General features: G+C 45.1%; 1 protein-coding gene across 1 annotated transcript; it reads right to left on the bottom strand.

The window, feature by feature from the left end:
- Positions 1-278: 278 nt before the first annotated feature.
- Positions 279-1875, bottom strand: LOC123189133 (arogenate dehydratase/prephenate dehydratase 6, chloroplastic). The gene has a single exon (XM_044601471.1). It carries the CDS (start codon positions 1714-1716, stop codon positions 472-474), a length of 1245 nt encoding a protein of 414 aa, XP_044457406.1. The 5' UTR covers positions 1717-1875; the 3' UTR covers positions 279-471.
- Between the last annotated feature and the right edge of the window lie 12715 nt (positions 1876-14590).

The raw sequence follows: 14590 nt of genomic DNA, 5'->3' as shown, positions 1-14590 counted from the left end.
TTCACTCCCAGGTTGTTTCCCTGACCATTCCATTCCCAAGAAACGTTCGTGCGTGCGTGCGTGTGCGTTGGAGACGAGGCACGCCACGGGGACGTGCAACAAACTACCAGAACAAAAGGCTACAATGAAAGGCAAGCCCAAGAGCAAGGACGAACGTGCCCCCGCCACCTACCCGCTTAGTTTCATCACAGCACGTCAACGTAGCCACAAATTCCTTGCAACTTCCGTTTGAGCCCGACAAGTTGCTTCGGCACGACACGGGCAACGACATGAGTTCATATTGTATCTCACAGGGTATATTCCACTGCGTATTAACTTAAACTGGCTCAAATGGCACGATTTTACATGTATTATGACAAGAAACATGAGGAACAAAACTAATTACCCCAGCTGCCAACGAGGGAGGAGCGGGCCGACGACATGACCACAAATTAACCGACTCCCCTACTGCTCCTCGATACCTCTAGGGAGCTACGAGTCGGACGATGTGACGGTGGAGGAGGAGCCGGCGGTCATCGGGGTCATGTCCATCGGGTAGCTCCCGAGCACCCGCAGGAACGACGTGAACTCCTGGACCTCGGCCAGCGCGTTCTGCGCCCGCGGCTCCGCCAGGGACGCCTGGAAGTCGACGTAGAACATGTACTCGAAATGCTTCGCCGTGCCGCGGTTGGCGTCGTCCACCAGGCGGATGGGGCGGTGGCGGTGCGGCCGGCTCTCGATCTTGGTCAGCGTGATGTCGCGGAAGGCGAAGGCGGAGAGCACCTTGAAGAGCACGGAGGTGCCCTCCTTGTCGTGCGCGAACACGATGCTGGTCTTGAACGGCCGGTCCGTGCGCGGCACGATGGGCTCCCTGGCCAGCATCACGAACCGGGTCACGTTGCCGCAGTCGTCCTGGATGCCGTCGGCGAGGATCTCCATGCCGTACAGCTCGGCGGCGCGGGACGACGCGATGGCGGCCGTGTCGCGGAGGCCGTTGTTGGCCACGTACTCGGCGGCGCCGGCGGTGTCGTCGAAGGCCTCGCGGACGACGTTGAGGCCCATGCGGGTGATGGTGTGCTCGCACTGCGCCAGCGCCTGCGGGTGGCTGATCACGCGGGTGATGTTCTCCTTGCGAACGCCCGGGAGAGCGAGGAGGCAGTGGTGCACGGGGAGCTGCACCTCGCCCACGATGTGGAGCCGGTGGCGGAGCAGCAGGTCGTAGTTGCGGTGGATGCTGCCGCCGAGCGAGTTCTCCACGGGGAGCACGGCCCGGTCCGCGATCCACAGCTCCACGGCCTGGAACGCCACCTCGAACTGGTCGCAGGGGATGGCGTCGCAGCCCGGGTAGGCCTTGCCGGCCGCCTTCTCGCTGTACGCGCCGGGCACGCCCTGGTACGCCACGCGCAGCTCCGAGCCGTGCATCGGCGCCGGGGACAGGTCGGCGATCCGCAGCGGCGCCGGCAGGTTCTTGGCAACGCCGTTAACACCGCTCACAGGGATCAAGTCAAGCACCGACCCGTTGGGGGCCGGCGCCGGCGCGGCGTGGCCGTTGACGGAGTGGGGGCCGAGCGCGGCAACCTTGCTGGAGAGGACGGCACAGTTGCTGAGCCACTCGGTCCGGCCGCCGACGGCCGCGCCAAGCGAGCACCTGACCACGCGGGCGCCCCTCCCCGGAGCGTGGATTGCGAGCCTGGGATTCTGCCCGGCGGGCGCCTTGATGAAACTCGCGGCGGCCATGACCAGTAACGGCGCCGATTAGCTAGCTGTTGGTCCGTTTCTTGGCTTGGAAATCTGTCGATGCCGATGGCGCCGGGTAACTAAAGGTAAATAAACGAGAAACTAAAACTGGTAGGTAGGTAGTCGAGTAAGCTTCGATGGGGGAAGCTGAGGGTGGAAGGGGAGGGCGGAAGGGGATATATATAGGTGGCGATTGGTTGGTTTGTGTTGAGGACCTGAGCTGTGTATCGGGGTTGGTGTGGTGGCCTGGTGGGGACGCGTGGGCTCACGACTCAGGACTGATACCACGGGGGGGTTGGTTGGGTCAGCGTCAAATCAAAATGTGTATCTTTTCGGGTAAAAAAGATCGAAACGTCTTGGCCTGCTTCACCAACCAACTGAGCCTCCCCGAGGGGTAGAAGAAAGAAAACTGAAGGAGAACGTGCGTGCTGTGCATCCCCCCTTCCCCCTTGTGGTCGCGTGCGCCGGCTGCTTGTAGCCGCGCCCGCCTGCCTCCCCTTTTCGCCGTCCTTTCTTTGATCGCCCGGCGAATCACGGCGCCAGGTGCGTGCCAAGTACAGTGAAGACTGCTCCGCGCTGGATCGGATGCTTATCTAGATTGCCTTGTATTTTTCTCTTGGGATGAGGCAGATATTTTTCTTTATTGATTTCGGACGATGAATCCCTCCAACAAAATATGGCGAGGGGTAATAATTCATGCACATTATGTTATCCATATAAATATAGATATAGATACTGATTTACTTTCTGTAAATTAGCGCATGATTTTTTCCCATACAATCTCTATTTCTAATGAAGCAGTTGTTAGCCTGGTATGGTTTGTTTTCGTCCGGTTTTACTTCGTCTCACCTTCCACCACCCCCTCCCATTAGTTTTTCTCCCTCCCATTAAAAAACCAAATCCCATTAAGGGGAGATCTTGTTTCGTTCTCCCTTTGGTAGGTGCCGATTCAATTCAATCATGTAAATAATAAGTAATTAAGACTTTGGAAGTTGCACCATATGTGTGAGATCACCTTTCTAAAAGACAGACATAAAAGTTTTCTTGATAATCTTCCATAATAAAATAAGATATTAACTCATAACAAATCACTAATCTCTACTAATAATGGAGCAGTTGGTAGCGTGGTACGATTTATTTTCGTCCAGTTTTACTTCGTCCCACCTCTCACCACCCTCTCCCTATGGTTTTTCTCCCTCCCATTAAAAAATCAAATCTCATTAAGGAGAGATCTTGTTTCGTTCTTTCTTTGGTAGGTGCCGATCCAATTCAACCATGTAAATGATAAGTAATTAAGAATTCAAAAATTGCACCATATATGTGAGATCACCTTCCTAAAAGACAAACATAAATTTTTTCTTGATAATCTTTCATAATAAAATAAGATATCCCTTCATAACAAATCACTAATCTCTACTCCTAATGGAGCAGTTGATAGTCTGATACAGTTTATTTTCGTCCGGTTTTACTTCGTTCCACCTCCCACCACCCCCTCCCACTGGTTTTTTCTTCCTCCCATTAAAAAACCAAATCCCACTAAGGGGAGATCTTGTTTCGTTCTTCCTTTGATAGGTGTCGATTCAATTCAATCATGTAAATAATAAGTAATTAAGAATCAGAAATTGCACCATATATGTGAGATCACCTTCCTAAAAGACGGACATAAATTTTTTCTTAATAATCTTTCATAATAAAATAAGATATCCCTTCATAACAAATCACTAATCTCTATTCTTAATGGAGCAGTTGGTAGTCTGGTACGGTTTGTTTTTGTCCGGTTTTACTTCGTCCCACCTCCCACCACCCCCTCCCACTAGTTTTTCTTCCTCCCATTAAAAAACCAAATCCCATTAAGGGGAGATCTTGTTTCGTTCTTCTTTTGGTAGGTGCCGATTCAATTCAATCATGTAAATAATAAGTAATTAAGAATTCAGAAATTGCACCATATATGTGAGATCACCTTCCTAAAAGACAGACAAAAAATTTTTCTTGATAATCTTTCATAATAAAATAAGATATCTCTTCATAAAAAATCACTAATCTCTACTCTTAATGGAGCAGTTGGTAGCATGTACGGTTTATTTTCGTCTGGTTTTACTTTATCCCACCTCCCACCACCCCTCCCACTGGTTTTTTCTCCCTCCCATTAAAAAACCAAATCCCATTAAGGGGAGATCTTGTTTCGTTCTTCCTTTGGTAGGTGCCGATTCAATTAAATCATGTAAATAATAAGTAATTAAGAATTCAGAAATTGCACCATATATGTGAGATCACCTTCCTTAAAGATAGACATAAATTTTTTCTTGATAATCTTTCATATTAAAATAAGATATCCCTTCATAACAAATCACTAATCTCTACTCCTAATGGAGCAGTTGGTAGTTTGGTACGGTTTATTTTCGTCCGGGCGTACTTCGTCCCACCACCCCCTCCCACTGTTTTTTTCTTCCTCCCATTAAAAAACCAAACCCCATTAAGGGGAGATCTTGTTTCGTTCTTTGGTATGTGCCGATTCAATTCAATCATGTAAATAATAAGTAATTAAGAATTTAGAAATTGCACCATATATGTGAGATCACCTTCCTAAAAGACAAACATAAAATTTTTCTTAATAATCTTTCATAATAAAATAAGATATCCCTTCATAACAAATCACTAATCTCTACTTCTAATGGAGCAATTGGTAGCCTGGTACGGTTTATTTTTGTCCGGTTTTACTTTGTCCCACCTCCCACCACCCCTCCCACTAGTTTTTCTTCCTCCCATTAAAAACCCAAATCCCATTAAGAGGAGATCTTGTTTCGTTCTTCCTTTGGTAGGTGCCGATTCAATTCAATCATGTAAATAATAAGTAATTAAGAATTTAGAATTTGCACCATATATGTGAGATCACCTTCCTAATGGAGCAGTTGGTAGTCTGGTACGGTTTATTTTCGTCCGGGCGTACTTCGTCCCACCACCCCCTCCCACTGTTTTTTTCTTCCTCCCATTAAAAAACCAAACCCCATTAAGGGGAGATCTTGTTTCGTTCTTTGGTATGTGCCGATTCAATTCAATCATGTAAATAATAAGTAATTAAGAATTTAGAAATTGCACCATATATGTGAGATCACCTTCCTAAAAGACAAACATAAAATTTTTCTTAATAATCTTTCATAATAAAATAAGATATCCCTTCATAACAAATCACTAATCTCTACTTCTAATGGAGCAATTGGTAGCCTGGTACGGTTTATTTTTGTCCGGTTTTACTTTGTCCCACCTCCCACCACCCCTCCCACTAGTTTTTCTTCCTCCCATTAAAAACCCAAATCCCATTAAGAGGAGATCTTGTTTCGTTCTTCCTTTGGTAGGTGCCGATTCAATTCAATCATGTAAATAATAAGTAATTAAGAATTTAGAATTTGCACCATATATGTGAGATCACCTTCCTAAAAGACAGACATAAAATTTTACTTGATAATCTTTCATAATAAAATAAGATATCCCTTCATAACAAATTACTAATCTCTACTCTTAATGAAGCAGTTGGTAGCCTGGTACGGTTTATTTTCGTCTGGTTTTACTTCGTCCCACCACCCCCACTAGTTTTTTCTCCCTCGCATTAAAAAACCAAATCTCATTAAGGGGAGATCTTGTTTCGTTCTTCCTTTGGTAGGTGCCGATTCAATTCAATCATGTAAATAATAAGTAATTAAGAATTCAGAAATTGCACCATATATGTGAGATCACCTTCCTAAAAGACAGACATAAAATTTTTCTTGATATCTTCCATAATAAAATAAGATATTCCTTCACAACAAATCACTAATCCCGCACGCTATGCTTGACAATCACAAGCTTCATATGAGTGTACGCATCCGCGTGCCCCTGCGGAGGGACGTCATGCACGAAACCGTGGAAGATGTCGTGGCTGGGCCTAACGCCGGCGCAATGCTCGAGAATGCCAGGGTGTGTATCACGGCATTGAAGACGACCGTGGCGGGGGGCAGGTCGTCAGACTGCCACATGGACGAGTGATGTAGGGTAGGAACCCTATAGGCCGATCTTTCACGAAAGGAGCGGATCCCTCGAAGAACACGAAGAACACAAAGGGGGAAGAGAGGGAAAGCACAAGGGAAACACAAGAGAATCACTAAACCAACACAAGAAAGTCACACATGTGCTAGATCGTCGGATACATAGAACGATACACGATGCACGATCAACTAGGGACGATACATAGGTAGCCGGTCTTCTCCATGAGGAGGTCTTGATGTTGTTCTCCGCGAGGAGGTCTTGAATCCAAAGGGATCTTCTCCGAAGAGGCCGCGGTCTCTCTCAAGGAGTAGATCTGATGTGGACGAGCGTATCTCTATCTCTAAACATGAGCTAAACCAACGCTAACCCTAGAAAGTTGGACGGGGTGGAGTATATATAGTCTTAGTGCAAAAGAGGAGGGCGAAGGGGTACATGGGCTGCGGCCCAACACGAAACAGCACACAGGCGTCGGATGTCCGGGAGTCACCTGTTGTCCGGAGGCTCGCGAGGGTCCGGACGCCCGGTTCCTGTCGGACGTCCGTAGATTCGGCTCGGGTGGTCTTCGGTCGGACGTCCGGTCAGTGTCGGACATCCGGGCGTCGGTCGTCCGTGGGGCGTCGGATGTCCGTCTGTTTTGGCTCGGGTGTGGAAGTGCCGGTCGTCCGGAGCCTGGAGAGGGCCGGTCGCCCGGAGCCTAGAGATCATCGGACGTCCGGTGCTCGTCGGTCGTCCGGAGCCTGGGAACTTTGAGCTGTTCTTCTTCTTCGTCTTCACGCCATCTTCCTCTTCTTCTTCCCCTTGCTCCTTAGCTTCTCCATGATACCTGAGTATGCACAAGGTGTCCATATGAGGTAGTAGCCATGCCTCATGTGCATCGAAGTGGAAATGTGAAAGGAGTGATGTCACCTCGATTTCGAGAGCTCTTTCACGTGCTCGTGTCATGGGTCCGCTAGGCACTTGGTGAGGCGATGGTAGGTCCATGGGGATGACCTTGGGATGCTCCGCATCATCTCCCCTCCCTTGGGGAAGATCCTTCCTCGGATCAAATTCTTCATCACCATGGTAGGGAGAAAGATCTTTGACGTTGAAGGTGTCGCTCACGGAGTACTTGTCGCGAGGAATGTCGATCTTGTATGCGTTGTTGTTGTAGCGTGCAAACACCTTGAAGGGTACATCCGCTCGTGGTCAAAGTTTGGACTTGCGTTCTTGTGGAAAGCGATCCTTGCGAAGGTGTAGCCACACGAGGTCTCCGGTGTTGAATACCATAGGTTGCTTGTTGAAATTGAGCTTGGTCGCAAGGCGTTGAACTTGGCGCTCGATGGTGTTTCCTGTATCTTCATGCACCTTCTTGAGATGTGTTGCTCGTGCACTTGCGTCCAAATTGATGCGCTCTTGGAGTGGTAGAGGAAGAATGTCCAATGGTGACAATGGATTGAAATCGTAGACGACCTCGAAGGGGGACTTGTCGATCGTTGAATGTCTTGCTCGGTTGTAGGCGAACTCGGCGACAGGTAGGCACTCCTCCCACTCCTTGATGTTCTTCTTGATGAGTACTCGAAGTAGGGCGGAGAGTGTGTGGTTGGTCACCTCCGTTTGGCTGTCGGTTTGAGGATGGTAAGCCGTGGAGAAGAGTAGCTTGATTCCGAGCTTGGCGCATAGGGTCTTCCAAAAGTAGCTTAGGAACTTGACGTCACGGTCCGAGACAATCGTCTTGGGCACTCCATGTAGACGCAGTATTTCCCTACAAAAGAGATTAGCAACATGTGAAGCATCGTCTATCTTGTTGCATGGATAAAATGTGCCATCTTAGAGAAACGTGTTGGGTAACGTAGTAATTTCAAAAAAAAAAATCCTACGCACACGCAAGATCATGGTGATGCATAGCAACGAGAGGGGAGAGTGTAATCTACGTACCCTTGTAGATCGACAACGGAAGCATTAGCACAACATGGTTGATGTAGTCATACGTCTTCACGGCCCGACCGATCAAGCACCGAAACTACGGCACCTCCGAGTTCTAGCACACGTTCAGCTCGATGACGATCCCCGGACTCCGATCCAGCAAAGTGTCGGGGAAGAGTTCCGTCAGCACGACGGTGTGGTGATGATCTTGATGTACTACCGTCGCAGGGCTTCGCCTAAGCACCGCTACAATATTATCGAGGACTATGGTGGAAGGGGCACCGCACACGGCTAAGAATATGATCACGTGGATCAACTTGTGTCTCTTGGGGTGCTCCCTGCCTCCGTATATAAAGGATCAAAGGGGGCGTGCGGCCGGCCAGGAGAGGGCGCGCCAGGAGGAGTCCTACTCCCTCCGGGAGTAGGATTCCCCCCCTTTCCTAGTTGAAATAGGATTCGGGAGGAGGGGAAAGAGGAGAGAGAGAAGGAAGGGGGGCGCCGGCCCCCTCTCCTTGTCCTATTCGGACTAGGGGGGAGGGGCGTGCGGCCCAGCCCTGGCCACCTCTACTCTCTTCCACTAAGGCCCACTAAGGCCCATATACCTCCCGGGGGGTTCCGGTAACCTCTCGGTACTCCGGTAAAATCCCGATTTCACCCGGAACACTTCCGATATCCAAATATAGGCTTCCAATATATCAATCTTTATGTCTCGACCATTTCGAGACTCCTCGTCATGTCCGTGATCACATCCGAGACTCCGAACAAACTTCGGTATATCAAAATGCATAAACTCATAATATAACTGTCATCGAAACCTTAAGCGTGCGGACCCTACGGTTTCGAGAACAATGTAGACATGACCGAGACATGTCTCCGGTCAATAACCAATAGCGGAACCTGGATGCTCATATTGGCTCCTACATATTCTACGAAGATCTTTTATCGGTCAGACCGCATAACAACATACGTTGTTCCCTTTGTCATCGGTATGTTACTTGCCCGAGATTCGATCGTCGGTATCTCAATACCTAGTTCAATCTCGTTACCGGCAAGTCTCTTTACTCGTTCCGTAATACATCATCTCACAACTAACTCATTAGTTGCAATGCTTGCAAGGCTTATGTGATGTGCATTACCGAGAGGGCCCAGAGATACCTCTCCGACAATCAGAGTGACAAATCCTAATCTCGAAATACGCCAACCCAACATGTACCTTTGGAGACACCTGTAGAGCACCTTTATAATCACCCAGTATGTTGTGACGTTTGGTAGCACACAAAGTGTTCCTCCGGTAAACGGAAGTTGCATAATCTCATAGTCATAGGAACATGTATAAGTCATGAAGAAAGCTAATGGAATGGGTCATGTCAATCATATCATTCACCTAATGATGTGATCCCGTTAATCAAATAACAACTCTTTGTCCATGGTTAGGAAACATAACATCTTTGATTAACGAGCTAGTCTAGTAGAGGCATACTAGTGACACTATGTTTGTCTATGTATTCACACATGTATTATGTTTTGGATTAATACAATTCTAGCATGAATAATAAACATTTATCATGATATAAGGAAATAAATAATAACTTTATTATTGCCTCTAGGGCATATTTCCTTCAGTCTCCCACTTGCACTAGAGTCAATAATCTAGTTCACATCGCCATGTGATTCAACACTAATAGTTCACATCACCATGTGATTAACACCCATAGTTCACATCGTCATGTGACCTATACCCAAAGGGTTTACTAGAGTCAATAATCTAGTTCACATCGTTTATGTGATTAACACCCAAAGAGTACTAAGGTGTGATCATGTTTTGCTTGTGAGATAATATTAGTCAACGGGTCTGTCACATACAGATCCGTAAGTATTTTGCGAATTCTATGTCTACAATGCTCTGCACGGAGCTACTCTAGCTAATTGCTCCCACTTTCAATATATATCTAGATCGAGACTTAGAGTCATCCAGATCTGTGTCAAAACTTGCATCGACATAACTTTTTACAACGAACCTTTTGTCACCTCCATAATTGAGAAATATTTCCTTATTCCACTAAGGATAATTTTGACCGTTGTCCATTAATCTACTCTTAGATCACTATTGTACTCCCTTGCTTAACACAGTGTAGGGTATACAATAGATCTGGTACACAGCATGGCATACTTTATAGAACCTATGGCTGAGGCATAGGGAATGACTTTCATTCTCTTTCTATCTTCTTCCGTGGTCGGGCTTTGAGTCTTACTCAATTTCACACCTTGTAACACAGCCAAGAACTCTTTCTTTGACTGTTCCATTTTTGAACTACTTCAAAATATTGTCAAGGTATGTACTCATTGAAAAAACTTATCAAGCGTCTTGATCTATCTCTATAGATCTTGATGCTTAATATGTAAGCAACTTCACCGAGGTCTTTCTTTGAAAAACTTCTTTCAAAATACTCCTTTATGCTTTGTAGAATAATTCTACATTATTTCCGATCAACAATATGTCATTCACATATACTTATCAGAAATGCTGTAGTGCTCCCACTCACTTTCTTGTAAATACAGGCTTCACCGCAAGTCTGTATAAAACTATATGCTTTGATCATACTATCAAAGCATTTATTCCAACTCCGGGAGGCTTGCACCAGTCCATAAATGGATCGTTGGAGCTTGCACACTTTGTTAGCTCCTTTTGGATCGACAAAACCTTCCGGCTGCATCATATACAACTCTTCTTCCAGAAATCCATTCAGGAATGCAGTTTTGACATCCATTTGCTGGATTTCATAAAATGCGGCAATTGCTAACATGATTCGGACAGATTTAAGCATAGATACGAGTGAGAAACTCTCATTGTAGTCAACACCTTGAACTTGTCGAAAACCTTTTTGCGACAATTCTAGCTTTGTAGATAGTAACACTACTATCAGCGTCCGTCTTCCTCTTGAAGATCCATTTAATCTTAATGGCTCGCCGATTATTGGGCAAGTCAATCAAAGCCCATACTTTGTTCTCATACATGGATCTCATCTCAGATTTCATGACCTCAAGCCATTTCACGGAATCTGGGCTCATCATTGCTTCCTCATAATTCGTAGGCTCCTCATGGTCAAGTAACATGACCTCCAGAACTGGATTACCGTACCACTCTGGTGCGGATCTCACTCTGGTTTACCTACGAGGTTCGGTAGTAACTTGATCTGAAGTTACATGATCATCATCATTAGCTTCCTCACTAATTGGTCTAGTAGTCACAGGAACAGATTTCTGTGATGAACTACTTTCCAATAAGGGAGCAGGTATAGTTACCTCATCAAGTTCTACTTTCCTCCCACTCACTTCTTTCGAGAGAAACTCCTTCTCTAGAAAGGATCCATTCCAACAAAGAATATCTTGCCTTCGGATCTGTGATAGAAGGTGTACCCAACAATTTCTTTTGGGTATCCTATGAAGACGCACTTCTCCGATTTGGGTTTGAGCTTATCAGGTTGAAACATTTTCACATAAGCATTGCAACCTCAAACTTTAAGAAACGACAACTTTGGTTTCTTGCCAAACCACAGTTCAGATTGTGTCGTCTCAACGGACTTAGATGGTGACCTTTTAAACGTGAATGCAGCTATCTTTAATGCATAACCCCAAAACAATATTGGTAGATCGGTAAGAGACGTCATAGATCGCACCATATCTAATAAAGTACGGTTATGACGTTCGGACACACCATTATGCTGTGGTGTTCCAGGTGGCGTGAGTAGTGAAACTATTTCACATTGTTTTTAACTAAAGGCCAAACTCGTAACTCAAATATTTTACTTCTGCGATCATATCGTAGAAACTTTCATTTTTGTTACGATGATTCTCCACTTCACTCTGAAATTCTTTGGACTTTTCAAATGTTTCAGACTTGTGTTTCATCAAGTAGATATACTCATATCTGCTCAAATCATCTGTGAAGATCAGAAAATAATGATACCTGCCACGAGCCTCAATATTCATCGGACCACATACATCAGTATGTATGATTTCGAACAAATCTGTTGCTCGCTCCATTGTACTGGAGGACGAAGTCTTAGTCATCTTGCCCATGAGGCATGGTTCGCAAGCATCAACTGATTCATAATCAAGTGATTCCAAAAGCCCATCAGTATGGATTTTCTTAATGCGCTTTACACCAATATGACCTAAACGGCAGTGCCACAAATAAATTGCACCATCATTATTAACTTTGCATCTTTTGGTTTCAATATTATGAATATGTGTATCACTATGATCGAGATCCAGAACCATTTTCATTGGGTGTGTAACCATATAAGGTTTTATTCATGTAAACAGAACAACAATTTATTCTCTTACTTAAATGAATAATTGTATTGCAATAAACATGATCAAATCACATTCATGCTCACCGCAAACACCAAATAATACTTATTTAGGTTCAACATTAATCCCAAAAGTATAGGGAGTGTGCGATGATGATCATATCAATCTTGGAACCACTTCCAACACACATCGTCACTTCACCCTTAACTAGTCTTTGTTTATTCTGCAACTCCCGTTTCGAGTTACTAATCTTAGCAACTGAACTAGTATCAAATACTGAGGGGTTGCTATAAACACTAGTAAAGTACACATCAATAACATGTATATCAAACATACTTATGTTTACTTTGCCATCCTTCTTATCCGCCAATCACTTGGGATAGTTCCGCTTCCAGTGACCAGTCCCTTTGCAGTAGAAGCACTCAGTTTCAGGCTTAGGTCCAGACTTGGGTTTTTCACTTGAGCAGCAACTTGCTTGCCGTTCTTCTTGAAGTTTCCCTTTCTTCCCTTTGCCCTTTTCTTGAAACTAGTGATCTTGTCAACCATCAACACTTGATGTTTTTCTCAATTTCTACCTTCGTCAATTTCAGCATTATGAAGAGCTTGGGAATCGTTTCCATTATCCCTTGCATATCATAGTTCATCAGGAAGTTCTACTAACTTGGTGATGGTGACTAGAGAATTATGTCAATCACTATTTTATCTGGAAGATTAACTCCCACTTGATTCAAGCAATTGTAGTACCCAGACAATCTGAGCACATGCTCACTAGTTGAGCGATTCTCCTCCATCTTTTAGCTATAGAACTTGTTGGAGACTTCATATCTCTCAACTCGGGTATTTGCTTGAAATATTAACTTCAACTCCTGGAACATCTCATATGGTCCATGACGTTCAAAACGTCTTTGAAGTCCCGATTCTAAGCCGTTAAGCATGGTGCACTAAACTATCAAGTAGTCATATTGAGCTAGCCAAACGTTCATAACGTCTACATCTTCTCCTGCAATAGGTCTGTCACCTAGAGGTGCATCAAGGACATAATTCTTCTGTGCAGATGAGGATAAACCTCAGATCACGGATCCAATCCGCATCATTGCCACTAACATCTTTCAACACAATTTTCTCTAGGAACATATCAAAATAAACATATGAAAGCAACAACGCGAGCTATTGATCTACAACATAGATATGCTAATACTACCAGGACTAAGTTCATGATAAATTAAAGTTCAATTAATCATATTACTTAAGAACTCCCACTTAGATAGACATCCCTCTAATCCTCTAAGTGATCACGTGATCCAAATCAACTAAACCATGTCCGATCATCACGTGAGATGGAGTAGTTTTCAATGGTGAACATCACTATGTTGATCATATCTACTATATGATTCATGTTCGACCTTTCGGTCTCCGTGTTCCGAGGCCATATCTGTATATGCTTGGCTCGTCAAGTATAACCTGAGTATTCCGCGTGTGCAACTGTTTTGCACCCGTTGTATTTGAACGTAGAGCCTATCACACCCAATCATCACGTGGTGTCTCAGCACGAAGAACTTTCGCAACATTGCATACTCAGGGAGAACACTTCTTGATAATTAGTGAGAGATCATCTTAAAATGCTACCGTCAAACTAAGCAAAATAAGATGTATAAAAGATAAACATCATATGAAATCAAAATATGTGACATGATATGGCCATCATCATCTTGCGCCTTTGATTTCCATCTCCAAAGTACTGTCATGATCTCTATCGTTACCGGCATGACACCATGATCTCCATCATCTTGATCTATATCAATGTGTCGTCACGTGGTCGTCTTGCCAACAATTGCTCTTGCAACTATTGTTATCGCATAGCGATAAAGTAAAGCAATTATTGGGCGCTTACATCTTATGCAATAGAGAGACAACCATAAGGATTTTGCCAGTTGCCGATAACTTCAACAAAACATGATCATCTCATACAACAACTTATATCTCATCACGTCTTGACCATATCACATCGCAACATGCCCTGCAAAAATAAGTTAGACGCCCTCTACTTTGTTGTTGCAACTTTTACGTGGCTGCTACGGGCTTAGCAAGAACCAATCTTACCTATGCATCAAAACCACAATGATAGTTTGTCAAGTTAGTGCTGTTTTAACCTTCGCAAGGACCGGGCGTAGCCACACTCGGTTCAACTAAAGTTGGAGAAACTGACACCCACCAGCCACCTGTGTGCAAAGCATGTCGGTAGAACCAGTCTCGCGTAAGCGTACGCGTAATGTCGGTCCGGGCCGCTTCATCCAACAATACCGCTGAACCAAAGTATGACATGCTGGTAAGCAGTATGACTTATATCGCCCACAACTCACTTGTGTTCTACTCGGGCATATAACATCAACGCATAAAACCTAGGCTCGGATGCCACTGTTGGGTAGCGTAGTAATTTCAAAAAAAAATTCCTAAGCACACGCAAGATCATGGTGATGCATAGCAACGAGAGGGGAGAGTGTAATCTACGTACCCTTGTAGGTCGACAACGGAAGCGTTAGCACAACGTGGTTGATGTAGTCGTACGTCTTCACGGCCCGACCGATCAAGCACCGAAACTACGGCACCTCCGAGTTCTAGCACACGTTCAGCTCGATGA

This window comes from Triticum aestivum, chromosome 2A, assembly GCF_018294505.1.
Source record: "Triticum aestivum cultivar Chinese Spring chromosome 2A, IWGSC CS RefSeq v2.1, whole genome shotgun sequence".
NCBI lineage: Eukaryota > Viridiplantae > Streptophyta > Magnoliopsida > Poales > Poaceae > Triticum > Triticum aestivum.
Note: the sequence above shows the minus strand (reverse complement) of the source record. Positions and strands in the feature narration are given on the sequence as shown.